This window comes from Numida meleagris, chromosome 12 (genome assembly GCF_002078875.1).
Source record: "Numida meleagris isolate 19003 breed g44 Domestic line chromosome 12, NumMel1.0, whole genome shotgun sequence".
NCBI lineage: Eukaryota > Metazoa > Chordata > Aves > Galliformes > Numididae > Numida > Numida meleagris.
In genome coordinates, this window is record NC_034420.1 from 7386469 (window position 1) to 7414297 (window position 27829).

General features: G+C 40.5%; 1 protein-coding gene and 1 long non-coding RNA gene across 4 annotated transcripts in view; one reads left to right on the top strand and one right to left on the bottom strand.

Moving 5' to 3' along the window:
* The window catches only part of TTC1 (tetratricopeptide repeat domain 1), a 34707-nt gene extending 10843 nt beyond the window's left edge, over nt 1-23864 (bottom strand). The window contains exons 1-6 of one of the 2 annotated variants that reach the window (XM_021410813.1): nt 23778-23864; nt 22935-23285; nt 10769-10829; nt 8802-8914; nt 6637-6673; nt 4756-4904 (exon numbers count right to left, since the gene is read on the bottom strand). In XM_021410813.1, coding sequence (XP_021266488.1) covers nt 4756-4904; nt 6637-6673; nt 8802-8914; nt 10769-10829; nt 22935-23276 — 702 coding nt within the window. In that variant the 5' untranslated portion in view covers nt 23277-23285; nt 23778-23864. Of the gene's footprint in view, nt 1-4755; nt 4905-6636; nt 6674-8801; nt 8915-10768; nt 10830-22934; nt 23286-23751 lie in introns of both variants that reach the window. The other variant, XM_021410812.1, reaches the window with a different exon arrangement.
* The window catches only part of LOC110405480, a 126111-nt gene continuing 122265 nt past the window's right edge, over nt 23984-27829 (top strand). For both annotated transcript variants that reach the window (XR_002442907.1, XR_002442908.1), the window contains exon 1: nt 23984-24332. This is a non-coding gene — a long non-coding RNA (uncharacterized LOC110405480). The remainder of the gene's footprint in view (nt 24333-27829) is intronic.

Below are 27829 nucleotides of genomic sequence, written 5' to 3' on the forward strand. Positions count from 1 at the left end.
AGTACTATTCCAAAGACTCAGCATTTCTCACTCCAGAAAAGTACATCTAAGGTGACTTATCTATAGAATGGTATCCATAAACACAGCTATTCCTCTGGTTCTGTGATACTTATCTCAAAGTACAGCTTCTCTTGGTAAATAAGTTTATCTGGTCTGCCACTCCCTCAGAAACTGTGCCGAAGCTAAAATTCACACAACACTGTTATACACCTGCTAAAAACAAAACCTAAAGATTGATACCACATAATTAAATACTTTCTGGGAAAGCATCAATAGGGATTATTTGACCACAAACACTGTAATTTCAGACTGTTTAATTTGGCATGAATGATGTCAAAGGTAACCAAAGTGTGCAACACTGGGCTTTAAAACATGAGCGCTGTACTTCTGAAATATAAGCTGCACTGAAATTTTAAAGCAGCTAACAAATCAGGAACCTAAGCAAAGAATTACTTTGTATTTAACTTCTTTTAAACCATCATTTAACAAGATTATTATATTCCCTAAAGCAGTATGTGAAATATTTCTTATGTGTAGGAGGGAGAAAGATTGGCTCTAACAGTGAACGAAGCTAATCTGCAGATTCTCTTGATGCATCATTTTCATTACCAGCGGAGGCACAGAAGTGCTGCGCTAGTTCTGCAAAGAGCAGGGCACTTTACATCACAATAAAGCAGTATCTCTTAGTCCCTACATTACAGATCTGCTAATTACACGCGTGGAGACAACACTATATCTGGAATTATGTTTTTAATAATAAAATGTAGAGATCTATTATGATTATTGTAAAAAGCATAAAATTAGCTGCGTCAGTATTTCATTAACAAACTTTCAAGGGGGGACTTCTAAGCCTCAATCTCAAAATACTGCTTTTACCCTGAAACTTGGCCAAGAACAGGACCAACTCAAAGCAGAATGCCGTAAATCCCACTGCAGTGCAAACTGAGGGCGTTTTGTACAAAGCATTCTGCACCACATGTGAGCCTGAAGTCTGCCTACTGAAATGAAGTCAAGGAGCAGAAGGTAGACGTAATAGTCAAACTCTGTGCTTTCCAGCTACAAAAATTATGAATAAATGACCAATCATTCTAAAACATTCCTGAAAGATGACCAGGAAGAACAGCAGCACTGCTTCTGATTCTCTCCTGGAACAAATCTCTACCGGTTACTGAAAGAAAATTGTGGTTTTGCAAGAGGCAGAAAGGACAGCACCTGAACTTTCAGGGGGTTCAGATCAGCTCAAATGTACGTTTCAAATTCCTTACATTCTGTACCAACTACTGACAGTGTTCTCACATCTTAATCTGTGGAGTCCTGACCAGTGCTTCAAAACAATCTGTCTGATCTGCACAGTTCTTCTTTGTATGAAGAGCTGCTAAAACGCACTAGCACTGTTTTACCGAGTAACCAACTAGATTACATTAGGCCTCTTTTTGGATCTAGGCTAATGCTAAAAGACTACAAGCTACAGAAACTAAATCCCATCATTTCCTTTAGAAATGTCAGCAGATTCCTTGGCTGAATTCCTGGATCAAATAAGTCATAGTCTCAGCTAGGAGACTATAAACAAGGCCAACACAAATACTCTTTTCTCGACTATGACGGATGCATCACGTTCACTGCCCCTGCAGTAATGATGTTTGACAAGCCTGTCATTTATTAAGCCATTGCCAAGAGCTAGGTGATAAAATGCTCTCCTGCTCTCAGATGCATGCAACAAGCATCAGGGGGTTGTTTCACAGTACAGTAAACTGACCTTGTCACTGGGTGCTGCCAGAAGTGACGGGCCCAGCTCCTGCACTGCCTTGATCACATCTTCTCTCCTTCTCACCAGTAACTGCAGTAGGACTCCTCTGACTGCAGAAAGCCAAGCCAATATAAAGCTACTCACTTTGGGGCTTTTTGCTTGCTGGCTTTTTTTTTGCTTGCTGGCTTTTTTTTGCCTGTTTATAGATGTTTATCCTTTTGGCCAGGTTAGTTGTCTGCCACAGGCACATACATACATATCACCAGCCATGTCTGTAGGGTCAGTCACGGACTCGTACCAGTGCAAGCACGAGGAAAGCAACTGGACAGCTTCCTTAGCAGCAGGCAGTTGAACACTTGAGCTGCTTTGTGAAACCTTACCCTTACCACTAACGGGAGTTATACAGTTAAGCAGAGTATTTTTCTGCCATCAGTGCAATTGATCTAGTCCCAAAGGAAGTAATTTCAGGCAAGGCTTCTTGTCTAATATGCTATTAAAGCACTTCCTAATGTGTCAGTACAACACCATGCTATGGGGGAGGGGAATTAAAAAAAATCACTACTAATACCTCATTTTCACAAATGGAGAATTAAAATAATTAAACTCAAACCTTGCAAACACATTTCTGCATACTGAAAGTGTGTTTTACAGATCATTTTTGGGAGTAAACTTCTTTTTCTTCATGGGGCAGAATAAGCTGCAGTTTCACTGATATGAAGCTGAATACAGAATACTGATGCCCTTTGAAAATTTAACAAGCTATTAAGAGAAGTCAAGTATGTCATATGGATTCAAGTGCCCAATGAAGCATTATGTTTAAAAACTGCATCCATTTATCCTAAAATGGAATAAAAAAGGTAGTTCCGTTCAGTTGTTGTTTTCCCTGTGGAAAGCAGTCAGCTCTTTCCAGGCTCTCTGGTGCTCTCAAGCCATTGACACACCATGATGTGAAGCTCCCACTCTGAAAGAAAGTGACCCCCATTTATATTTGATAGCAGCCACCCTTCATTTTCACATATTCGTTCAAAACCACAGACTGTCTCTGTATGCATATCTACCACATTTTTCCTTTCAACAGTGCCTTCATAGCCTCTTTCAGAAATACAAATGACAAGCAGTCTATAAGAGGAGTTTTCTGCACAAAAATAGCCCTTCCTACTACACCAACCCTTGTGAAAAGACCCTTTGAAATTGTCCCATTGACAGCTACTTTCCATGCTAAGTATTAACATATTAAACATGACTAGAAAAACCACTCCCTGCTTCTATTTGACACAAAGTTACTTAAAACCTCAGATGAAGTGGCATAGCAATGACTTTAAATCCTCATTGAGTAGAGGTTATTTACATGGTAGATTGGGCTTCATGAGGTGTTAGGGAGTTCACCTTCGTTCAACAAAGCCGCCAGAGTCCAACCAAACCTTAAAGAACTTTTATTTATTTTTTACTCTTCCAGTTATATGACAAAATTTCCTCAACAAACCTTTAAACCTGAAGTATTTACAATGTTCACTGAAAGCGGACAAGGGAACATAGTGCTAAGCTGCAGAGCTCACGATATTTGGGAATAAGAAAAGTAATTTAATCAGAAAAAAGTGCCGCAGTCATTATTAATAAAATATCTCAAAATAGCCAATACACACGCAAGGCATAGCCAAAAAAAAAAAAAACCCAACAAACACCAAGAACAGAAAACAGCAAAATCAAGAAGTAAAAGCATCATCGTTCAAGTAGACTTAAATTTAAGTAGACTTGTAGATAATTCAAACAGCTACAGACAGAAAGAAACCTCTATCTGCTGTTCACTTAAATAATCAAGTAATCAAAAAAGGTATCTATTTCTATGCCAAGAAGGCATTCAACTGCAAACTCACCAATTAGAATAATTATACTGAAAGAAAAATGGATTCCCACTGATTTATTAACTAGCAAAAACTCTATTATTGAGTACTTGTATTCTGATTTTTTTGTTTGTTTTTGTGGTTTTAATGTATTTGTTTTCTTTTTATTACAATAAGGGTGGTGAGGCAGGGGCACAGGTTGCCCAGAGGTGGTGCTGCCCCATTCCTGCTGACACCCACGATCAGGCTGGAGGGGCTGTGAGCACCTGATGGAGCTGTGGGTGTCCCTGTTCATTGCAGGAGAGTTAGACCAGATGGCCTTTAGCAGTTCCTTCCAGTTCAAACAATTCTATGATTTCCAAATTGCAGATTCATATTGAAATGATGGCTACTGAAATGCTGCAGTGATTCACTACAAAAGCCAGTGCTGTCCTGTTTGTGGCCTAACCAACCTTTCCTAGCCCATGCAATAAATACAGTTAACAACCTCAGTCAGGAATTCAAAGTTTGTTATTAGTTTACTGTAATGTTACTTAAAAGAGTTTTTTTTAAAATGTTACTGCATTCAGTTACAAGATATTCCTCGGGGAGAATCAAACTAGAACAAAAGTGAGAACTGTAATATATTCAGTGACAAACTGCGCAAGGAAGAACTTCGCTGTCAGAGGGATGGAGCTCTGGAACAGGCTGCCCAGAGAGGTTGTGGAGTCTCCTTCTCTGGAGAGATTCAAGACCCACCTGGATGCATTCCTGTGTGACCTGCTGTAGGGAACCTGCTTTAGCAGGATTGGATTCAGTGATCTCTCGATCCCTTCCAACCCCTGTAACTGTGATTTTTGAGTGTGCACTGTGTGGGGCGTGGGGTATGCTATCCAACAGGTACAAATACAGTTATACGCTTGCAGCTCAGAACACACATCTTCCTTCACTCACTGTATAAGAAATTAAAAAATAACTATGCTTTATGGACCTGAGTCCTGTCATAGAAGTCGTAGCATTTCATGTCATCTTCCCTATGTAAAATTGGATGAGAAAAACAGTACATTTCAGACTCAAAGGTATTGCTACTGCACATGGAGCAGCTTGCATAAACAGCGCCGAATATTTAGACTAGGAAAGGAAAGACTTCATTTTAAAGTTGAGTCAAAGTATACTAAAAAGGCTTACCATACAAGCTTCTCTGGCTTGATGAACTGATGGGTCTTTTTCTAGGATTGCTTTATAATCTTCCAGAGCTTCATCTAGTTTTTCTGTTTTTTCATGTAGTTCTGCTCTTCTCAGCAAAGCTCTAATATAGTTAGGATCTAATTCCACTGCTAGAAAACAAAAATAGAGCACAGCATTTCACTTGAAACATATCTACAGCTCCTGAAATGAATTCTTAAGTGTGTATTAAATGTTTAATATTAGTAGTTATTTTTCTAATGCAGCTTAGAACGAAGCAGTCACAGTTTAAGAGCTAAATCATAATTTAGAAAAGCGCACTTCACACTCGTCTGTGAAAGTCTAATGGAAATGACCATTTTTCATTGAATGTCTATGATCTGTCACTACACAGAAGTGATTTCCAGTGCACAAATAGAGATGATGCGACGCCTCAGAAACCTGAGGAATCCCTAAGATATTTTTTCAGCTTTTGAATACATAATAAGTATATATTGTTGGATTATATTTAAGGTTAAATATCCATAAAGACGCATACAACAGGGAAATTAAGCATTTACTTCTTCATTTCAGTACGAGTTGAGACAAACTCCAGAACAGCTACTGGTGCTCTTCTGAGCATCTCTAATATCAAACAGTCACAATTGGGTTGTGAATGCACAGAAGGCTGTTCAAGATCTACACATTTGCACAGAAGCCTATGGACTGAATTTAAGCTTTTCTTCTCCTTGCTCACTTGGCACACGTTAACAGGTTTAGTGGTACAGTTAGGACTAAATCCTAAACTCACAATTCACAGGCTGCTGTTAATTTCTCAAGAATTTATTCACTCATTTTTCATCATAGGAAGAGCAAGTAGAAAAATCCTGTCTAATTTTTTAATTGCTAACCCATTAAAATTGTTCTCAGGATAACTAAAACTCAGATTATGTAAATATTCTATAGCTTATTTCTTCTGGAAGGACAAATACTACAGTCAGGTCAGCAAGTTGCAGGCTAGCGTGAATTGCTCTGCTGCGCTGTAGGTGTTGCATTGCAGCTTGTAAGCCAAGTCCCTGGGGAGCATCAAGAGATGGTCAGCTTAAGTCTCACTGCAGCAAAACACACCAGTTCTCTATAAGCCACCACAGAATGATCAGAAGTGTTCTTGAAAATACGCCACCACCAAAACGATGCAAAACCCCAGAGTAAGAGAGGTCAGCTAGAATTTGTTACCTTCAAGGTTACTTTTAGAACATACAAACTCCTATTTACTGTACAAGCAGTACTGGCACTCAGCCATTGGATTAGTTTTCTGATTGGTAATTCAGACATTTTTCTGCAGCTATCATGGGGAGTTTAACAAATATTCGGGCATGGGTGAGTGGGTGGAAGCAATAAAGCAATACACAGCTGAAACGATTTCACTAGAAGTTGCAGAGATAAAACCATGCAAGACAAAAATGGGAAAGCATAAGCCCTTGTGACAAAGCAAAAGCCATGCATAAAAGGGAACTGATAATGCTTTTAATTCTATGAGGCCCCACAGTTCTTTGGAGTCTGGGATTAAACGAAGGTTTGAGGGGAATGGCAGGTGGAAGCAGGTTTATAATGGTAGGTATAACAGCTTCCACAATAAAAATGCTTTCTTACTGAAAAAAAGTACAAACAGCAGTCTTGTTGGTACAAAAGAATAGAAAGTAAATTATTACAGATAATAAGCTTCATTGACATTGCACAAAATAAATAATTCTAGATTGAAATGTTTTCCAGTATTGTTTTTCTATAAATTATTTAAAGACTGTTATGCCCAAAGTCATAACTCTGTTGTAAAGCACTAATTGGTGTCATTTACGCATCAAAAATCTAGCACAAGAGCAACACACGGGAAAGAAAAAGTCATACCTTTGCTGCAGTCATTTAAGGCAGCTTCTGTCTTGTCCTAGAACACAGAACAGTTTTGTTATAGTTAAACTGTATTTCTTGGGAAACAGATTACGTACAATTGCAAACAAAAAGGTTTGTCTGGCATTCCAAGGAACTGGGATGTTCACGTAATCAAGGCTTTTCATACCGTTGCTTCTGATTTAAAGCTCTTTACCAGTGATTAGCTTCCTCTCTGCAAAGGCTGCCAGTGTTCAAATTGCACGGCTGCCCCACTAATCATTCTGCATGGAGCAGCCAGCTGCAAGCTACAGTCAAAAGGCTGAGTCACATCTGCAGGCCTTAGCTTAACCAAGCTACAACTTTTCTATGTATGTCAATTAATGAAGAGGTTGGGACAGACTGTTCCCAGGACTCCCAGATAAATTCTTTTCTGTATGAGCTAAGACATTTGAAAAGCAGATATTCCTTTCGCACTAATGTAACTTCCTCTACCAGGGACGTTGCCCAAGGCTGCCAGAAGTGGTAGGGACGAGATTTTAGTGTGCTCAACCACAGTTAGAGGAGGAGAGTCAGGCAATCTGCTTATAATGGAGAAGAAGGAAAAAAGCAAGAAGGCTGAGACAGAGAACCTATTTTCATCTCAACTAGAAGGGCTTCAAGAAAAAAAAAAAGGCTGTTTGGTGCTATTTTCAGAGAAAAGTATTGGTCTGGGAGGTTCCACTGATCTGTACAGGTGAGGTTTTTAGTCTGTGCATAGTTCTTTTACCATCTTGGGTTCATTTGGAAATTATTGGATTAGTTTTCTAGTTAACAACTGAGGATGATGATTTTCATTTTACAGGATGATTTTCATTTTACAGTTTTTGCATTTGAAAGATTCCAGCATCTGCGGCTACGGAATTTTTTAACTTGTCTGCTCGAACAAGTTAGTATCCCAAAAGCAAGTTAGATAATTCTGGCTGAGCAAGAATTTATTTATTCATACTTAAATATGGCTGCAAGGTACATTTACAAACAGAACTCCATCTGCCTCAATATTAGAAGAGAACAGCAAGAAAGTTAACTTTGCAAGAGGACAAAAAGATTATAGGAGTTACTGTTCTACTTTTCCAGAACAATCCAATCTTAAAACAAAAGGAGGGAGTAATTTCTTTTGAATTTTTACTTTCACTTATTTAGAAAGAAGAGGCACCATGTTTATAGCCTGAAGAGAAATACTTCTTTAAGTATGATATTAAGCATTATAGAAAAGCCATACAAATACCTCAGACAACTAGCTTTAGACTCTTAACACTCCTGTGAGCTAGAAAAGCACTACCAAATACTTGCTGATAGGTCCTTCTAGCTCCTGCTGGAGTCAAATAGCAGCATGTCCACAGACTGCATTAACTCAAACAGGCATAATGGCTCTCCTCCCATTCTTCCAGTTATATGACAGTCCAACAACTTGTTTATAAAGATGAAATCCTCACTTACATGCAGAACCTTTAACTGTTATTCTTTAAAATCAATTATCATCTTACAAAGTAAATTGTTTAGTTTCTGTTCAGACAGAGCGGGTCCCAGGGCATCTGTTCTGCCTACAGTGTATTGTGGATTCTGGGAACAAGTGAGCACCTGTCCTTGGGCAAGGAACAGGAAACACATGAAGAAAGCTGCAGCCATTCTCTCCAGACAGTGCCCTGCTATGTAGATCTACGCTCCAATACAGCAACTATGGAAGGAAGCACACCAACTGAATTAGTAGTTAGAAGTCTTGCTTATGCCTGACAGCATCTGAACAAATTATTCGACAAGTACTTGAATACCCAGGTTTTTAGAAAAACCAGGAGCTGCACTTCTGAACAATCCAACTCTCGGTCTGTATACGCTAAACATGCTTAAAGACATCTGTTCCACATGAACTTTGAATTTGTTTAAAGGAGAGTAAAAAACAATCAGTGTTTAAAATGCAACGTCAAGAGAAACTCTGAACAGTTCCAACTGCAACTTTCAGTTTTGAATTAACCCTCAGTAAAGTCAGGTATACCAGCATTCCTACTGGGAGCTTGAGAGAATACACAAGCAGCAAAGCCTGCAAATGCAGCAATTCCTTTCTCCTGTAACAGATCCCTAATGACTTCTTAATTTCATGTGACATACAATCAATACTTGTCATTTCATAAAATAAAAAGGATATTCACCTGTTTCATTTTTGCAGCAGCTCTGTTTGAAAACAAAACAGCCCTATCTTTTTGGAAGCAGGCTGGACAAATTTGCAGAGCCTTCGTGTAAGAGTCTTCTGCCTCTCCATAGTCTGTAGATGCAACGGGGAAAGAAAAATAACAAAAAAGCAACAGATCATTTATTTCAAATGCCAGTATGGTCAATGAATCACATGATTAGGATTTCTTTGGAAACATTTCTCAGTATATGATGCAATATTAAACCAGTGGTCAGAAGCAGTAGCTGCTCTGTGACAAAGTGCACGGCTGACTACTATCCGTATAAATGACCATCAATTAATTTAAAATCAGCAGCCTCAGAGGAGCAGAAAAATAGACCTGCACTTAGTGTAACAAGTACAGCATGCTGTGCATGCAATTCTCACCCTGAAGCTGTTTCATCCTATTTGTTGAGAGAGTACCATCAACCTCAGAGGTTGAATCTTTCTAGAAGTATGTCCTTGACCTGAAAGGAACACCTTCTGGGCACGGTATTCCACCAATACCTGCTCTCAGCTGCTTGGGAGATAACTGCCCCAACCTCCTCAATGACTGTCTTAAAGGTCCATCACCACAAACCTATTGACACCCAGCGGTCATCCATCACCAAATCTGGTCTAAAGCAAGGACCAGTGATTAAGCACATTAATTTATTTCTTTCCAATAATGGTAGGAAGAAATAATGGAAAGGTCTGTGAGCGATGGCCTGCCCGCTGACAAATGCACTCTCCTCAAAGCAGAGCAATTATTTCTGTCCACGTTAACTAGTGATCATCCAGGTGCATAAAAGTTTATTTCTGATCAGTAAGCAATTTGACAGGCATCAGCAGCACAAGCACACCGAACAGATCCGACAAAGAATTTGTCAAGAGACAGCTATGGATAAGATCTCAAAAGATAGCCGAGCCAGTATTACAGGCTTGCTACGTTCACGGTCCCATCGGTTCCTTTCTGCCTGCTCTGGCACTTGCCTGAATTGGCAAACCATTACCCAGCAAACCCACGCTCTCTCAACACACAATAAGAGACCTCCAACAGGAAGACCACTATCTGATTATCAGAGTATACCTCTGGGAAATGCAGGTTACCCGTTTGTGTCCCTGCTGACTGAGGGCACCATTAATCTCCACTTCCCGGTTTCTTTGTGAATCCTCTAACCTTCAGAATGAAAGGTGGGTATCAAAAATAATTTTCCCCTTCATACATTTTACCTAAAAATCACTGGAGGTACTATTTACTGCTCACCTCAACTCTGCTGTTACAGATTAACTATGTTCACAACACATCCAGTTCCAGTGTAAATCAGAAATTTACACACATTTAGATCTTTTTAAATGTAGAAGTTTCTGTATGTGTGCATGTCTGTGTACATCTATATAAATGTGCGTATCTCTGTACATATAAAAACATAGATGTGTATACGCATATATAGAGAGATGCACATCAGTATACACAATGTATATGTAAATATGTATATAAACGTCCACACAGCTATAATGTATACATAAAGGACTAATCCAGTGGATAAAAAGACACTTATAAATGTATACAGTTATGAGAGAATTCCTGAGCCACTGAGCCTTCATCAATTCTAAGCAATTGCATTAGCAAAACTCAAGACTGGTGGAAGCCTTTTTTGATTCGCAGAAAAAGCCCTGGCACTCGGAAGGCACTCAGTTCTGTATCATGTTCTTGGATTTAAACACAACTTTCATGAGAGTCCTGCTTTAGCAATCCAAGTCTTTGTGATTTAAACTTAACTCTTAAGGAAGTCTGCTACCTCCTTCTGTTCTCTAGAGCTGGGTGAAGAAATGATAAAGATGATAAAGCTGAACAATGATAAATGCAAGATTTTTCGATGAGTTTTCTGCAATATCACTATAATGGCTAAGCATTAATTCAAGATTCCCTAACTTTCATACGATACTCAAAGATTATCAACACACCTCCTTTCTTGAACTGCTCGTTTCCTTTCTCCTTCAGCGTTGTGCTCTCCTTTCTTCTCCTCTACAAAAGAAGAGAAATGTCTCAAAGTATTTAATTGAAATGAACAAGTAGGTCAGCTGTACTTTCAAATAGACTATGAATGAAAATCCAAATAAAATAAAAAAAAATACAACCTGAAGAATTTTAACTAGTACCAGGATCCCTTGCTTGCATTCAGTGTGAGATGACAGACTTCATAATCCATAAAACACTGAAGTGCATCAACAGGGCAGTTAAAAAGCCCCAGTTCATGAACAATGCTATGCACCAAGCCCATTGATAATGAATTACAGGTTTAAACCAACACGTTAGCCTCTTCGCCGTTTGCTTGCTTCTTAATTCCTTTCCAATTCAGTTGGTGTAGCTCAACTATATAGAATGTATTTTAGATGGAAAGTCTCAAAAGTTCTGTTTGAAACAATTCCACCTCAGAAATCCATAGTTACCTTCAGAGATGTACAAAGCATTCTGAGCTTACTGAATTAGAAACAGGTCTGTGCATAATACCTCTCTGAAAGATTTCTTATGCAGAGTGAATAAACCATCAGATCCTGAGACAGGAAGATTGTTCTGTTATACAGTGAAAATTGCACACGCTGAGCAGTTGTGTTCTCACCCATGAATATCTTAACAGTACTCTTGGCACAAGCAGAGTTGACATGAATGCTCTTAGCCTCTGACACTGAAAACACAAGATGTCATCAAGCCATCTCTGAAATGTATTTACAAAGACAGGCTTCCTCACGCAGGCATACCTCACAGAAGTAAAGACAAAACACTTGTAAGGAAGACAACATTAACAAGCAGCAATGCTCACATTCGTGAATCATTTCTACAGTAAAAAAAAAAAAACAACAAAACAACCAAAGATCATTTGACCCCTGATTTGCCCCTAACATGCATGTACAAGGGACTTAAATCAAGGTGTTCAGAAATTACAGATCATCGAGCAATTAAAAAGCCAACACTAGAAAAGGAACCGTTTCTCACAGATTGTGTAAATCAAGGATTAATGCAATTATCAATATCGCACAGAACATCTCCTTGGAAACAGCTAAATATAGTACTCTGTGGAGCACTGCACCATCTCACAGCTATGCCAAGTAACTAACAAACAAAAAGAGGTTTTCTCCTCTTACCCTTATTGCTTTTGGAAGATAATTCACCCGACCCCTGTTACCATGTCAGCAATAGCAGACTGCAGTGCTCTAAGGGAAATGCCATTCAGCGGTCACACACACAACTACCCAGCAAAATCTCACCTGATCCTACAGATACACAATTACATCAGTAACATTTTTCCTATTGCCTATAAAAAACATTGTCTAATACTGATTGATCTTCACATTAAAAAAAAATTTAAAAAATTGGTGGATGAATTTTATACCACTATTTAGAAATCAGCTTCCCTCCAGGGTTCTCTGCCAAACCTATACGATTCCTTCCACAGTGCCATTAGCACCAATGTAGTGCTAATGTGAGTGCCTTCTAAATATGAGTGTAGGAACACACTGGAGAGATTAAGGCACAAACAGCATTAAAAGTGTGCATTCTTTGTGTATATTTGGAATTCTGCAATTCAGCACAGGGAATACATAGCTGCATTTGAAAGCTGCACCCTGACTTCAGAAGCACTGGTCACTGCTGCACACATATTTGCAGCTCCACACAAATACACAGAGCTTTTAAAACAACATATAGATGTTTTTATATGGAGCAGAAGTTTGCACAACAGAGGTCATTTTCACAGTAGTGAACAAAGATATACTATTGAATCACCAAGGTTGGAAGAGACCTCCAAGATCAGGTAGCCATATTTCAGCATAGAACAGGTTTGGAAAAGACAGTCTTACTGGAAAAGACGAAGGATCTACATGAATAAACCTCATCCAAGATAAGAAATGCTTGAAACACAAGCCCTGTTGACTTCATTGCTCATGACCTATTTAAAAGTGGCCTTTAAGTGCTATTAACTGATTCACTGTTGCATAAGATAGAGTTGTGCACAACGTAACAAAAAATTCCCCCTCAATAAAATGGTTGTGGTACTCCTGATGCAGAAACCCTAAAAAAGAAGGAATACTGGATGAAAATCTTTACCTGCATTATCATTTTATTAAAAGTATTACAAAAGAGTATATGCTTATCCCAGTCAAGCATCAAAAACTAATATAAAAACGTATTTGAAGCAAGAACACTTCAAGAGAACAAGCTTTATAATCTTTACAAAAAAAAAGAACAGGAAAAGAGCTTTTTTTGAACTGTGGGCTTCCTTCTTATTTAGTCAAGAGGACTGCGAGCTGGTTTCAACAGCAAAGAGGACCAAGGTGTCTGTACGACCCAAGTTTGCTGGGGAAATGTGGGCAGACAAAAGTTCTGAGCAACTGAGGAGCCTAAGGGCTGTCACACTGGCATGTGCTCATGCATACAGCTCTCCTCCTCTGAAAGCCTGTTGTTTGACACTTGGTCACTTCAAAATCTTGAAGGAAGGAGGAAGACTATTAGTCACCCAACTGTTCCAGACATATGAGTGTCAGTGGGAGACCTGCAGTGACTGAAGACTAGCCAGAAAAGGTGTTGTGTAAGTATGTTTCAGAAGCATTGGTAAGAACACCTTATATGGCTCTGCAGCTTACTCAGCTCCCTGGAAAGCAGCTTCACAAGCAACACAACCCTGGTTCAAAACCAGGATTTCTGTTACAGCTTCACCAACATTTTCATATCCCCGTATTAACAGGTTTCAGGCTGTCACTTAACTGCACTTTTCAGAAAGGCGAGATCTCACGGGTACCTCACGCATCGTTCTGTATTTGCATTCAAAGCATGACCCATTGGTGGTGCATAGTAGCAGATTATCATCCCCTAAAAGTAAATTCCTCTGGCGTCTTCACAGAATGCTAACACATACATGTTAGTACGTCCCATCCTAAATGCACTAACCTCTGAGGCGCATTCTCTGTTTGTGAAATAAACACAATTTGTTCCTGCGCATACATGCATTTCTTCAATAGAATGTCCTAATGCCAGAGCAGCAGAACGACGACTATTCTGGATTAACATCGACTTAGTCTGCAGGGCCTGCTGCACCATGCGCTGCTCCAACTGGTGCCATTAGAATCTCTATACAGATTTAGGGTTAAAAGAAATAAAGCGCTATTAGAAGACGTAACTTCTTCGCTCACCAAGCTGCATTTCCAGCTTCAATGGACTGGTCATCAGTTTACGGTGATCACATCAGACCAGAGATCAAAAATTGCAAGTGACTTGTCCTTGGGACAAATTTTGCACTATGTCATTTCAGTATCCCCACCCACCCAGTTTTCAGAACAAGACTGAGGTAGCTACAGGGCAGGCTACCCCTCCTCAGTGAAGGAAGTAGGTCAGACCCAACTCCTGGAATGCTTTGCCTAGGGAAGAAATATCTTGACCCACCATGTGCCCTAAGGCTGCTCACATAGGAGCACAGGGTCAAGGCACAACTTCCCAACTTACATTCTGTTATGATCTCCTGCTAATCAAAATAGATGAAATCTAGCTGTTTGTTTTCTTGCAAGTTTTCTTAATAAGAAGATGACAAATTCCAAGCAGCAAGCATTGGTTTTTTATATATATAGAAAAAAAAAAAAAAACCCTAGGGGAAATAAATACACTGAACCAGAAATATTACTCTTAAATGATCTGATTAGAAAAGTTTACAGATTTGGATACTGAATTAGAATTGTCCACATTGTGAGGAAATTAAGATCTTAACACAAACCTGCCTGGCACGTAAGAGGTGCTGAGAATGAAGGCCCGATGTGAACTAACAAGAAAAGACAGCTTGGCCTTCTGATAATGAAGTACAACAATTCAAAAGAAAAACCATCAGATACAGTCCTTGGACCTCAGCTACTCTGCCAAGAAGCTCGCAGTTAAAAATAAAATCATTAAAGTTTTATTCTAGTACTAGAGAAGGCAGCAACCTACACATTTTTTGCTGTTTATTTTGGAAGGAACCAATATAATGATAGAGCTGGAAGCAGAATCACTAAATATAGCTGGTGAGAGCTGGAGGCTGAATACCTTCCTTTTCTAATGCTTCCAACCACGCTTCCTTTGGCTGTTCCTATGCATTTTATCTGATCAATTGATTTAACTTTGCAAGGGAGCTGTTCTTGGCTCCAGTTTTGTGAAGAGCAGCAAATATGCTTCCTTCACTGCAAGGCTATTTATACAATGTGACAGTGCACATCTGCATCTCATATACCCTTCCGTAAGGTCACCTAGTAGCAGTCATTTAAAATTACCAGGGTTCGAAGGGTACACAAAAGCAAGCAATTTAAACAGATAAGGAATACACTTCTGAGCTTAAAATATCAATTCTGTTTGTAAGGCATCTATTATTAGTCATCTGCTTCCCCCTGCAGTTTTGTGAAGCTGTTGCTGTATCACGCGTTCAAGGATTTGAACTTTGATGTACGGTTTTATGGTGCTCACTGTAACTTCATGCTAAAGGTGGATTCAGTCTTTCTGCTGCCAGTCACTACCCTTTCCTGAAATGGTAAGCAGCACTTCCAGAAACAATAGGTCACATCCATGCCGGGCAGTCAGTTTAAGTTAGCGTGCCAGACTGGAAGCTGTGACTACCCCTGAGTGACAATACATGCCACCCAGTCACTTCTGCTCCAGAGGCAACAGCCTCAGGAAGAAAAGCGGAGCTGACCACTTAATCCATCATCACACGAGTCAAAACATGCAGTCACACACAGGCCTCTCACTTGTGTAAAACAAAGGTCTCAGTTTGACAGTATCAGCATCTTCCAGAGAAATGCAAAACTAACATAAGCATAAAAACAGCAACACTGCAAGAAAAATGAAGGTATAATTCTTTACTCTATGAAATTGCCTTCCGGCAATTAAGTTTATAAATGCAACTGGAACTATAAATCACATAGGGAGACTCCAAATTCCAGACATTGCACAAGTTCTTCTCACCAGCACTTAGAATTAATTACTATAGCAGACACCAATATACTTTTTAGATGTGCTTTGATTAACTCAGAAAATAAAACAGGATACTTTGTTCTATTTTTAACCATCAGATAGGGCAGTTTTAGTCCAGCAAACCATCTTTTACTCTGATTTGACCAAAACAATGGCATATCCAGTGTTGCTGCTGTACTGTATGCAGGATTCAGGATACTAAAGTAGGTCATCCTAATACGGCAATCACCCTTACTGTATTTCCACAAGGCTGCATTTTGAACCCTTCGAAACCCAAATGTCTTGCAAGTTTTACTGCTATGCAAAATAATTGTGAACGCCTACGAGAAGCATTAACAAAAGATATACTTTTCAATGATTTGTGTAATAAGCCCTACCGCTGTACAGTCAGTTGCCCTGTCTTACGTATTACCAATCTGGTTTTGGTCCAGCTAGGATCTCTCCTGCTAAAAAGTTCTGAGGCCATCTCCAAGTGACCAACACCTGAGGTCTGCTCCAAATTCCGCCTCACTTCTTCACATCCCATCTTCCGTTCTGTGTCTTTGATTTTATTTTGTCACTACTGCAACAAACAAACAAACAAAAACCCACACCACCACCAGAAAAGCTAACTGTTACAGAGTCAAAGTTACTATCCCATACTGGACAAATATCTGGAATTGGGAAAACACCAATTACTGAAATGAATGATTACACTCCAGAAGCCATCTCAGAAGAAATCCCAGATCCATTCGCGAACCCCTGAAAAAGCAAATTCTTTACAGAAGCTATAACTTATAGAAGAGTGATCGGATCAACCTGAGGCATGGGGCAGAAAAGGAGAAAGACTGCAGCAGTTTGAATTTCTTGATGAGGACAAAGGTGATCTCAAACACATCTGAGAACTTCTGGACTTTTTTTTTTTTTAAAAAAAAAAAAAAAAAAAGGAGTTTTGCTGCTTAGTCCATAACGGAAAATAGGCATAACTCAAAACCACTATTTCTCAAACATCAGTTTCACTTAATTCTTAAAGAAGTGCTAACAAGACACTAATGAAGAAACTCCTCTGCTAGAGCTATGTGCCTTATCTTGCTGACATTTCCTAGTGTTAAAACAGAAGATGAGAACGGTTACAGCCAGCTGGAGCTCTAGCACACAAAGACAGGAACTGTTTTTGAGAAATACTACGTATTTATTCCAAGGTCTTAGAGCAGCTAGAAGGGAGTGTTCTGCATCCACAGTAAGAGCTTACTAGGCCAGGTGCTTAAGTCTTTCCCAGACAAGGCCCGAAGAACAAGCAACATCTGTCATGAGGGATTCAGAATCTTGCTGCTGGATAAACTCATAATTAATGGGTGTCCCTCCAGAAGAGGACCAGGTCAGACCGAAACAATTACCGTGTAGCAGCTGTTGGGTGTCTTCTGATTAATTCTGCAGACTAGACCAATGTCAAAGCCATCACTGTCAACGGCAACTAACCAGAAAATCTGTTTGTAATGCATCAAAAGCAATTTACTGCTCAGTGCCTCTGCTGAGACAGCAATCAGCATGCTTAAAAGAAAACCTTATAAAACTCAATTTTGTTTCAAGCTGCATAATTCTTAAAAGGCTGAGCTTCAAGTCCAAGCAAATAAACTGTCTCTGTTCTAAGCTACACTTGTTTTTTAAGAATATTTCTTGCAAGTTAGTGTCTTGAACTCTCCTGTCTTCCTCTTCTTACTCTGTTTCATTGTGCAAAGAAGACTTCTTATAGCATTCGTAGCGCTTCTGTTGAAGCAATTCCTATTGCTTAAGATTAGAAACCTCACTAGAAAGGGCTTTCAAATTTTACTCAGAGCTGCTATTGCAAAGTCTTACACGTAGGATATGCATAAATGCACAGAGCAAGGACTAAAATCTGTCCCTGCATCTCCAGAGTAAATTAGAGACCTTCCACAGCACAGTTATATGAGAACACTGCTCAAAATTTTTGATTTATTAAAGCTACTAAATGAGAAATGTGTTTAGTTAAAAAAATACTATAAAGGGATAGCTCGATAATTTGAATTGAGCAGTGCTAACACTCAGGTCTCCTTATCACAAATATTATGAGTATTTACTTTATGTTTGGTGTTGCAACCATAATTAACATAGAGTTTTTCTTACTTGGGCAAGCAGTCTAATTGAAGAAAATATATCCCCCTATAAGTAAATGCCACCACAAGGCTTCCATTTGATGTCTGCTTGCAGCAGCACTGCCTGTAATCTAAAAATACAGCATTCTTTTTCTTCTGAATCAGACCCCGTAACCGGTTCACTGCACATTCACACAGAGAAGCGTGCTAGCTCAATGAAGGAGGCAGCAGGGGCTTGAGAATAACTGATCGAGGACTGCCAAAGTAGCAAACAGCACCACTGCTGAGTGTACTGTCACAATCTAATGATATTGTCAAATAAACAACTTCTGAATATTTCTGCCTCGTTGTCTCCAGCTTCAAAAACAACCTGCTCTTCTCAAAAACATCCTTCTGAGTAACTTGAGGTTAAAAACTGGAAAAAAACCTGAATAAATGGATGTGCAGCAGCTGCCTGCAGACTGTAACTGCAGCACATTTCCCTAGCACCTGCATCATTGAACAGATTCTCTTTATAACCAAAATACACAAAGCATCGGTTTCAAAAATAATATAAAAAAATTTCAACAACAGTTCCAAGTACCAGAAGGAAAGTCAGAGTGAAAATGCAGGAAACGACCTGAGACCAAAGGCTTTCCTAAACAGAGAATATACGGTCATGCAAAGAAAGAGCATGCTAATGGATCACTTCGGTAGTTATAACATCTGCTGCAAGCTTCTAATTCATCTCTTGTTTCAGGACTTCTCAAGCTGTGCTTGTAACAGATACCAACAGTATTTTGTTACAGAAAAAAAGTTGTATTTTAAAGACTGCTCGCACACTCCACTCAAAAAGCCCTCTGTGAAACATAAAAGCTCACACTATAAATTCTGCTAATCTATGGTGATACTATGCAGTGGGCTCCACCCGTTTCATTAGGTATATACATAAACCACGTTGAAGGGCATAATCTCTCAATACCACTGGAAAACAAACAAACAAACAAACAAGGGAAAATGAAAACTGCAACTGCTCATTCTTTCTGTAAGGAAATGTTTCCAGCATTAAATAGTTTTGTACTACCACATCAACTTTCAATAAAGAATGTAACAAAGTAGAATGTAAGTATTCAACCTTCACAATTCTTTTCCTTATTTCACAATGGACGAAAGTTATTGTGGAAAATGAAACAATTACCTAACAATTCAATAGAAACAGGAGAGGCACAGAAGCTAAGGCACTCAATTTCCATGTCTGTTCCTCTTACTAGTGCTTTAATCTAAGTCATTTTTCCTCTGAAGTTCAGTATCTTGTCTATGAATCCCTTAAGCTGCCTTCACATTACAGGCTGCTGCAGAAGCCTCATCATGACTCACGATCACACTGTTCCTTGCTGTACAAGCAATAAATACTGATACTGGTCTAAATTAAAAAGGGCAATGTGATCGTGTTTTTTTCTGTGCAGCAAACAGATGAAGGTACTATTGCCCTCTGTCCAGCATTTGAGAGACTCATCTCAAAGGTGTCAAGTATTGGTGTTCTTCCTCCTAGTTCTGCATTAAAAAAGAGACACTGACTTTCTGGATGGCGTATACAATCCAGGAGAGGACCCCACAGCTGCTCAGGATGCTGGAACCATGACCTTTGGTGGACAAGAAGCTGGACATGAGCCAGCAGTGTGCGCTGGCAGCCCGGAAGGCCAACTGTGTTCTGGGCTGCATTAAAAGAGGAGTGGCCAGCAGGGAGAGGGAGGGGATTGTTCCTCTCTACTTGGCTCTTGTGAGGTCCCATCTGCAGTACTGCATCCAGGCCTGGGGCCCCCAGTATAAGAAAGACGCAGAGCTCTAGGAACGAATTCAGAAGAGGGCCACCAAGATGATCAGAGGGCTGGAGCACCTCTCCTATGAAAAAAGTTTGAGGGAACTGGGCTTGTTTATCTTGGAAAAGAGAAGGCTCCGGGGAGACTTCATTGTGGCCTTCCAATACTTGAAGGGAGCAGATAAACAGGAGGGGGAACGATTGCTTATGAGGATGGATAGTGATAGGACAAGGGGGAATGGTTTTAAACCGAGACAGGGGAGATTTAGGTTAGATATTAGGAGGAAGTTTTTCACACAGAGGGTGGTGACACACTGGAACAGGTTGCCCAGGGAGGTTGTGGATGTCCCATCCCTGGAGGCATTCAAGGCCAGGCTGGACGTGGCTCTGGGCAGCCTGGTCTGGTGGTTGGCGACCCTGCACTCAGCAGGGGGGTTGAAACTCGATGATCTTTGAGGTCCTTTTCAACTGAGGCCATTCTATGATTCTATGATATAGTTCTAAGCAGACAGCCTATGAGAAGTGAATTTGTTCAGACTTTGGAAGAAGGTGTCTCAGAGAGACCAGAATGCTAGAGGAAATGGAGACAGACTCTTCCTGGATGCACGGACTAAAACAATTCCAGTGGTCACAAGCTGTAACAAAGGAAATTCTAAATAGACACAAGGAGAAAAAAATTTCACCCTGAAGGTTGTTTAACACTTGAACCTACAGGCCTACAGAGCCTGTGAAATCTCCAGACCGGGAGATGTTCAGCACAGTTCTGGGCAGCCTGGTCTAGCTGAACCAGAGCTGAGCAGGAGGTTCAACAAGATGGCTTCCAGAAGTCTTTCTGAGGCAAAGGAGATATTAGACAACTTCCTGAGATTTATTAAAAACATTTCTCATTACTAGATCTTTAGGTGTTAGACCTGGCAAGCAGTATCGTGCCCATTTACAGATGTCAAAATTGAGAGAAACAAAGAGAAAGATAAATTAATTTCCACTAGGCCAACCAGGAGGCATTATTTTTGCTGAAATAGGAATGAGACTAAGGAGATTATATTCTATGATCCCCTTCTCCACCAGCCTCATTGTTTTTCTACTTCAAGGAACTTCTATACTGACATTACCGACTGCATTACTGATGAAAAAATTCCTTTGTACCTTCAGTGATGTATCGGGGTCATAAATCCCACCCTATCAGCAAGGGAACAATCTGAACGACAACTTGATTAAATTTCACTATGCTGGTTTGTAATCAAGAATGTAGTTGTTTAGTTGCCCATAGCATCTTAGCTCTGCATATTTCTGCTCACCATTCTCTCTATTAACCCCAGTGGACAATAAGACTGTGACGCAGACACACTACTGTCAAGTCCTTCCCTCTTTCCAACTGTTTGGGAGCAACGCACAGTCACCTTTTATTTACTTATACAACACAGGCAGCTTTAGCCAACAGCTAAGAAAGAGTGGTACAGCTTTACCAAGTCAAGTGAACAAGAAAGGATCAGAATTCCTCTACAATAAATAGTTAAGTCCCTATAAATTCACAGGGACATTCATAATATTTTGTGCACTTGTAGGGGAACTGCTGAGTCATGGCCTTGAACCACTGACTGAACACCTGAGGAAAGACCCAGTCAGCCCTGGAAGCACAGGTGAAGGCAATTCACCTGTGCGACTAGAGGGGGTGGAGCCTGGCTCCACCCCTCTTAGGCCTCATTTAAGGGCTGACTGCCACTGAAGAAGGATCTCTCTCTAGAGACCCCTCCTTGGTGGAAGCTTTTCTCTGCAAACCCAGACTCTTCTGATATGGGTGAGTGATCTACTTCCCTTCCTTTGTAGCACCTTTCTATCGTGTTGGTCCTTCCACCTCTTTTCTAATGCCTTTTCTATCGTGTTGGTCCTTCCACCTCTTTTGTAATGCCTTTTCCATCATGTTGGTCCTTCTGTTTGCTACAGCACTTAAAAATATATGTATGTGATCCTTCATTTCTTCTTCTCCTTATTTTCATAGTTTATATCTACAATTGGTATTCCTTCTACTGCTTCTGATGACTTAAGAGTTTCTGAAATAGAAACTATAAAGCCATACAATTCACTACATTTCCATATGAAGTATATTTTCTTAAGATGAAAGGAAGTTCTTCTCTTGCCACCTGCCATTCCTTGCTCAACTCTCTCCTTAACTCATCATAATCAATTATTTAGTGATACTTATGATCCAATTTGTGCAGCTAGCCTTCCAGTAAGGACTCTTATTTCTTAACGTAAGATCCAATTCACAGAATGGGTTGGGTTGGAAGGGACCTTAAAGTCTATCCAGTTCCAGTGCCCTGCTGTAGGCTGGTTGCCCTCTGCCAGACCAGGCTGCTTAAAGCTGCCTCCAGGGATGGGGTGGTCACACCTTCTCTAGGCAGCCTGTGCATGAAAAACTTCTTCCTAATATTTAACCTAGATATATATTTAATTCAATATTTTTTTACTACCCCACCATTGGGGAATTCTAATTGTTATTAAAAAAATCATAAACAGGTAGCTAGCCTTTTGCTACATACTATGGAAACCTAATTATCAGCAGAAAGTGACATTACTGAAGTCTGAGTCAAACCCTGAAATTAATTTAACAAGTCCTCAAAGTAAAGAAAATGTGGTGACCATAATGTCCTAGAACCGTAAACTAATGGCTGTCAAGTGATGCCACTGATTGAGGTTCATAAGAGCTGCTTCACACAGACTTACTGGGGAGTAAATATGATTTCTAAGGCTCTTAACTTCTCTCTGAGTTACTTCATTATTCCCCATAACTACACCCTGTTTGTCACTGTGACAGTCACCCAAACATTTTGTCCAATGTAACTGCATTGAAGGTAAACAAACCCCAATCATTTAGTGCATTTTGTTTTTAAAATCTCAGTAATCTATAGGAATAAACTTCAGTTTTAATCCACAAGCTCTGTAATACATGAACTAACCTATTGGATGACAAAATTATCTTGAAACCTCCTCTGAGTTTTCTGGAAGGGGAAAACAATGAATGCACAAAAACTAAACAACATAAGATATGGAGATTTTCTTGTTCCTTATAATCTTTCTTAGACGCAATAACCTTACAAAAGCTAACAAAACACTTGTCAACCTAAAAAAATTAGGAACAGTAACTCTAAACACAAATGTTTTAAAGAACCATTTTCATGTTGGTCACTGACCATCCAGAAAAGTAACAGTAAAAATATACTTTATTATATTCAGCTGAGTACTCTAAATTACCTGTTTTTCTTCCTCTGGCATATCTTTTTCCAGTTCTAGTAAGTATTCTTCATCTAGTTCTGTCTGCTTCCTTGTGCTATTCTCATCATTCTGTAAATTTCCTTCATCATCCAGTGCAGGCTCTTTCACCTCAAAGGAGTCACGACAGTCATGGAAACACTCGTCTGCTGTGGTAGGATCTTTGGCTGAAGATGGTATATTGCCACTTTCCATGTTTGAAGGATTCTGGGCATCTTTGGGGCCAGACACCCATGAGCTGGTGCTCTCTGCTGACTTCTGATCAGAAAGCTTTAAGTGATCTAGTAATTCTTCTGGTGGACATCCATCTTTAACCTCCTCCATGTCAGACTCCTTGGAGTGGTTTGATTTATAGAAACGAGAGAAATAACTATCAGTCAGCTTAATACAAATGCCCTGACAGCAGATATCTAAACTGCTTATAGGTACACCTAATAATAAGTGATATCATCCTAAGGGAGCCATAATTCTTGCAGGGTAGGATGGATCTAACACATGCTTTAATTCACTGCCCAACTAACCGGGGCCATTGCTGTTCCCATACCCAAACCACGCTCCCGGGGTGCCCAGGGCCAGCCCGGCACAACAGCAGGCCCCAGACGTACAGCCTGCCGAGCCCAGACTGCCAGCTGCGTGCAGCGAGCCAGCAGGCCCCGTTTCCAACACCTCAGCCCAACCTCGCCTGCTGAGAGGCGGCTGTGCCGAGGGCTCCCCATGACAGAACAGGAGAGGCCAGACCCGAGCAGCATCGCACCCCCCGAGCGGACACCCTCACACCGCCCCGTGCCGAAACCCACACCTTCCCTCCCGGCCGCCGCCGCTCACCTCTCACCCTTCACCTCGCAGATCGCTTCCTGCCTGCGCCAGCCAATAGGAGGGGCCGCGCGCGGCCTGCCGGGATTTGTAGTCTCGCGGGATGCAGCGGGCGAGGGCGGTGCCGCGGGGCGGGAGTGGCGCGCGGCTGTTGGATGCGCGCGGGGTGGCGCGTCTCGCGCTGGTGGCGCGCGGCGCCTCCTCAGTCCGAGGCGGGAGTCGGCGGCTGCTGCCCGCCTGCGGGAGCGGGGCTGCTCCAGCCGCGCAGTGAGCGCTGAGGGGGGGGCTCTGCCCCGCGGGAGTGCAGGTGGAAGTTACACCCCGAGGTGGGAGGCTGCTCTCCTCCTGAAAGTAACTGCTGAGTCACGAGGCAGCGAAGGCATATTCTTAGGAGGCTTTCATTGCTCTGAGCAGCTTTAAATAAAGCAAGTTCTGATGAATGATAAAGTTTAAAATTTACCGCCGGGTTAGCTTTAAAATGCTCTAACGGAAGGAAAACCAACAGACAAAGCCACAGTCAACGACGAGCACAAAGCCCTTGCAATATATAGGCTGTTCCAGATCCAGGTGAGGTGGAATTTGTTCTGATCAGTGGGACACCATAGATGACGGACCTCAGGGAACGTGGGGTCCTAAACTAGGCAAGCATCTTTTGTGGAAGAGTCCCTTTGTTCAGGTGGATTGAAGTGCGTCTGGCCCAGATGAGGTCTTGGGCTGGTTAGGAGTATTTTGGCATCATTCTTCACCTCCATTCTTCTAAATGATGTCACCAGGCTTTGAGTGAAGCCTGACAGGCCGATGAGATGTTCAGCATTTCCAAGTTGAGGTAGATATTGAAGACCTGGATGCTGGATTCTTTTTTGGTCCTAACCGGCTCGATCTGGGTGTGCAGATGTTTGTGCTGGTGGTGGATGTGGCTATTAAAATGAGATTGAAGCACTGCAGTAAGTTAGCAAGAGCGTGTCAAATTACAGGGAAAGCAAATAGCGTGTCAGTGGCTGATTAGTTTTTTTCCTACTCTCTGGAGGAAAAAGGTATATTCAGCATTCTTCAGCATCCTGGCTGTGGTGATTTAGCCCACAAAAATGTGCCTTTCTGCTGTTCTGCTAGCACTGTGTCAAATAGTCTTGTTTAAGGAAAACATTTCTGAACCTTCATACTGTCCTCTTAAATATCATTTCATTTGAAAAAGGATAAGGAGATAAAAATTGCAGTACAAAATCAATCCATGCAGTTTTGAATTGGCTAGAATGCCATTTGAAACTCCTCTATCTGTGCAAAGAGCACAGGGGTTTAGGAAAGGTACAGAGTTTCATCCTGAAAAAGAATCGTACAGGTGAGAACAATACTGGGTACCAGGGATCAGCAGTCCTTCCGGGCTGGTGTGTCAACCTGCATGTTACCTCATTTCCTAATGAGAGCAATATCTCCTTATTTGCCAGCAAAAGCACTACAGGAACCAGCCCTGCTTACAGCAGCCAGCTGTTGCTGGCCAGTGGCAAGATATTACCTTGCTACCATGTGAGGCAGGGGTTTTGAGGTCTCACGCGTCTCTGAACTGTGGCAGTGAAGATTAGGAACGCTTGTTTTTCATGAGCTACAGTCTTTGTCCAGCCCTGCTACGCAGCATCCAAAACCTGTCTGTCACTTCTGGCACGTGTGTCATGAGTTTCCTGATCCCACATGGCTGGCAATTTTTTTTCACTGTCACATTTTTAAACAGGGTTCCTCTGCTTGTTTTCTGCCTGCATCTCCTCTGATCTGAAGGCACTTGGGGGCTCCCTGAGTGGTATAACTAGAGACCGTCCAGCAATTTTGTTTCTTGCAAACACAATGTGCGGGAAAACAGTTCCCCAGAACCTCACTTCCCAATGATTATTGTCTCATGAATCTTCACTCTATATCTAGAAAGAAGGGCAAGCTTTTCCAGGGTCCTAGTGCATGAAAGACGGACAGCTGTTTACAGTTGCTGGTGCACCCTGAAGGTAGCCCTGAGCGTGCTGAAGCTTCATGAGAGTCTCCAAATATCCCTTGTGTGGGACTGCCCCTCAATGCCACTATGAAGCAGAAGCCCAAAGACTTTGTTAATATTCAGTGAATGAACCCACTAGAAGAACCCAAGAGGCCCTGTGCTTTCCATCAGGTTACCAATCCTCCAGACAGCAAATGAAGAGGCAGAGATTAACTCCGTATTAGGTATACCAATATAATCAATGTGTGTAACTTCTGTCCAACATCAGCACTTAAAAACCTTACTGTCTGTCTCATTTTCTCTTCTTTACATTTTAACTTTCTTAATGGAACTGTTGTTTCCATTGGGTTCATAGTTTGCTTTATCTTTGGAAAATAAAGAAACAAGTTACCTTACTGTATCTTCAAATGTACACATTTTAGTATGAAACACCCTGGAGATCATAGGGCAGTTGTCAGCTTTGATCACTAAATCTCCCTTGTTCAAACACAGAACATGTTACTGCTTTAATCAGCCTTTTAGTATCTCTAATTCATTGCTTTAGGCAGAAGTGTATGAATAGCTGAAGCTTATATATATACAAAAAATGAAATCTTATTATCATTTATTTAATCTTCTTGGGGCTAGGGGATTTTTTCAAAGCAGTGATGTTTGTTTAAGTGAACACCTGTTGAAAAAACCAAGAACATATAATCCCGAATAAGTAGATATGTTTGGATAAGAGTTCAGCTATGGAAGCCTCAGCTTGTGTTGAGACTTACTCTCTGTTTTGAATGGGCTTACCTCCTGAGGGTAAGTGTGCATCGAAATCCAGGGTCACTGCATTACCACAAGTGGAACATTTTAATGCTACAATGCTTTCCATGAGCTAGATGTTAACTGAAGAGGTAAAGTCAGACAAAGAGTCCTTTCCTCCACCAAAACCTTCTTCTCCTTTCCAAAATTTTCCCCATTTCTTCCCAAACCCACAGCCTGGTGAAGGTGACGTTAGCTGGTGCAATCAGCTGATTCTAGCTCAGTGGAGCGTGTGAAAAGAAAAGCTGCAGGAAGAATGTGGGGTTGACTAACTTTATCAGTAATGCTGAAGGAAAAAGAGGAAGAACCAATATGAAAGACTTAAGTTTTTTTTTGTTTCTGACATCAAAGTTTTCTACTAGATTGTTGTAGGATCTAGTAAATTTTTTACTACTTTCAAGAGGATCTTAGATTTTGCCTACCTTGTACAACTGTGAATGCAGTTTTACAGGTATGGAAGTCAAGAGTGCAACTGGGAAGTGTAGAGCATTTTATTCAGATAGTTAAAGCCACATTTTTAGAATTCTATTTTGCAGCAATGTGTTATTGCCATTTGGGAAAATAACTGCTCTTTCAATAAATTTATGGAAATTTGTAGCCCAATATCCTTGAGTTCATCCAAACCCCCTAATGAGACCAAATACAGTGAGAAATTCTGTTATTTTCAAGGGTAGAATTCAGAAAATCCACCAGTAGACATAAAATAATTGTAAGTGCTACAGCCCAGCTGATTTTCTACTGAACAAACTCCTGAGAACAATACCTGGCACCAAATCTTACTCTGGGAGATTGTAGCTCCAGTTTTTTGGCCAGGTTTTCAAGATAACTCTGCACGTAATTAGGCATCTAATCTGCATGCATAATTACAGTGATCTCAGGGACACATTGGCTGACACTTTAGTACTGAATTTCATTTGTTTGTTCATTCGTTTGATTTATATGAAAAAGCAAGAAACGTGACCATAAAGAACAGATATCCCTGCATTTTGAAAAATTGTCCTTAAAATACCATCCTTTTGGTAATAAATAACAGCAACTTTCTGTTTGTTAAATATTGCACTCCCTCCTGCAGACTTATGTTACTCATGTATTATTATCCATTTGTGGATAAGATATGTCTAATGTTTCATTTCAGAAAATTGCGGAGCTTTTCTAAATATTTCCATGAACTGTGACTTGTTCAAGCTCTGAGCTCCCATATCTGATGAAGAAATCATGTTATGTAGTTTAGGAACGTATGAATTTTCCCATTTAGGTTTGAGATGATCCTAAAATTGTTTATTCTCATATAGCATTC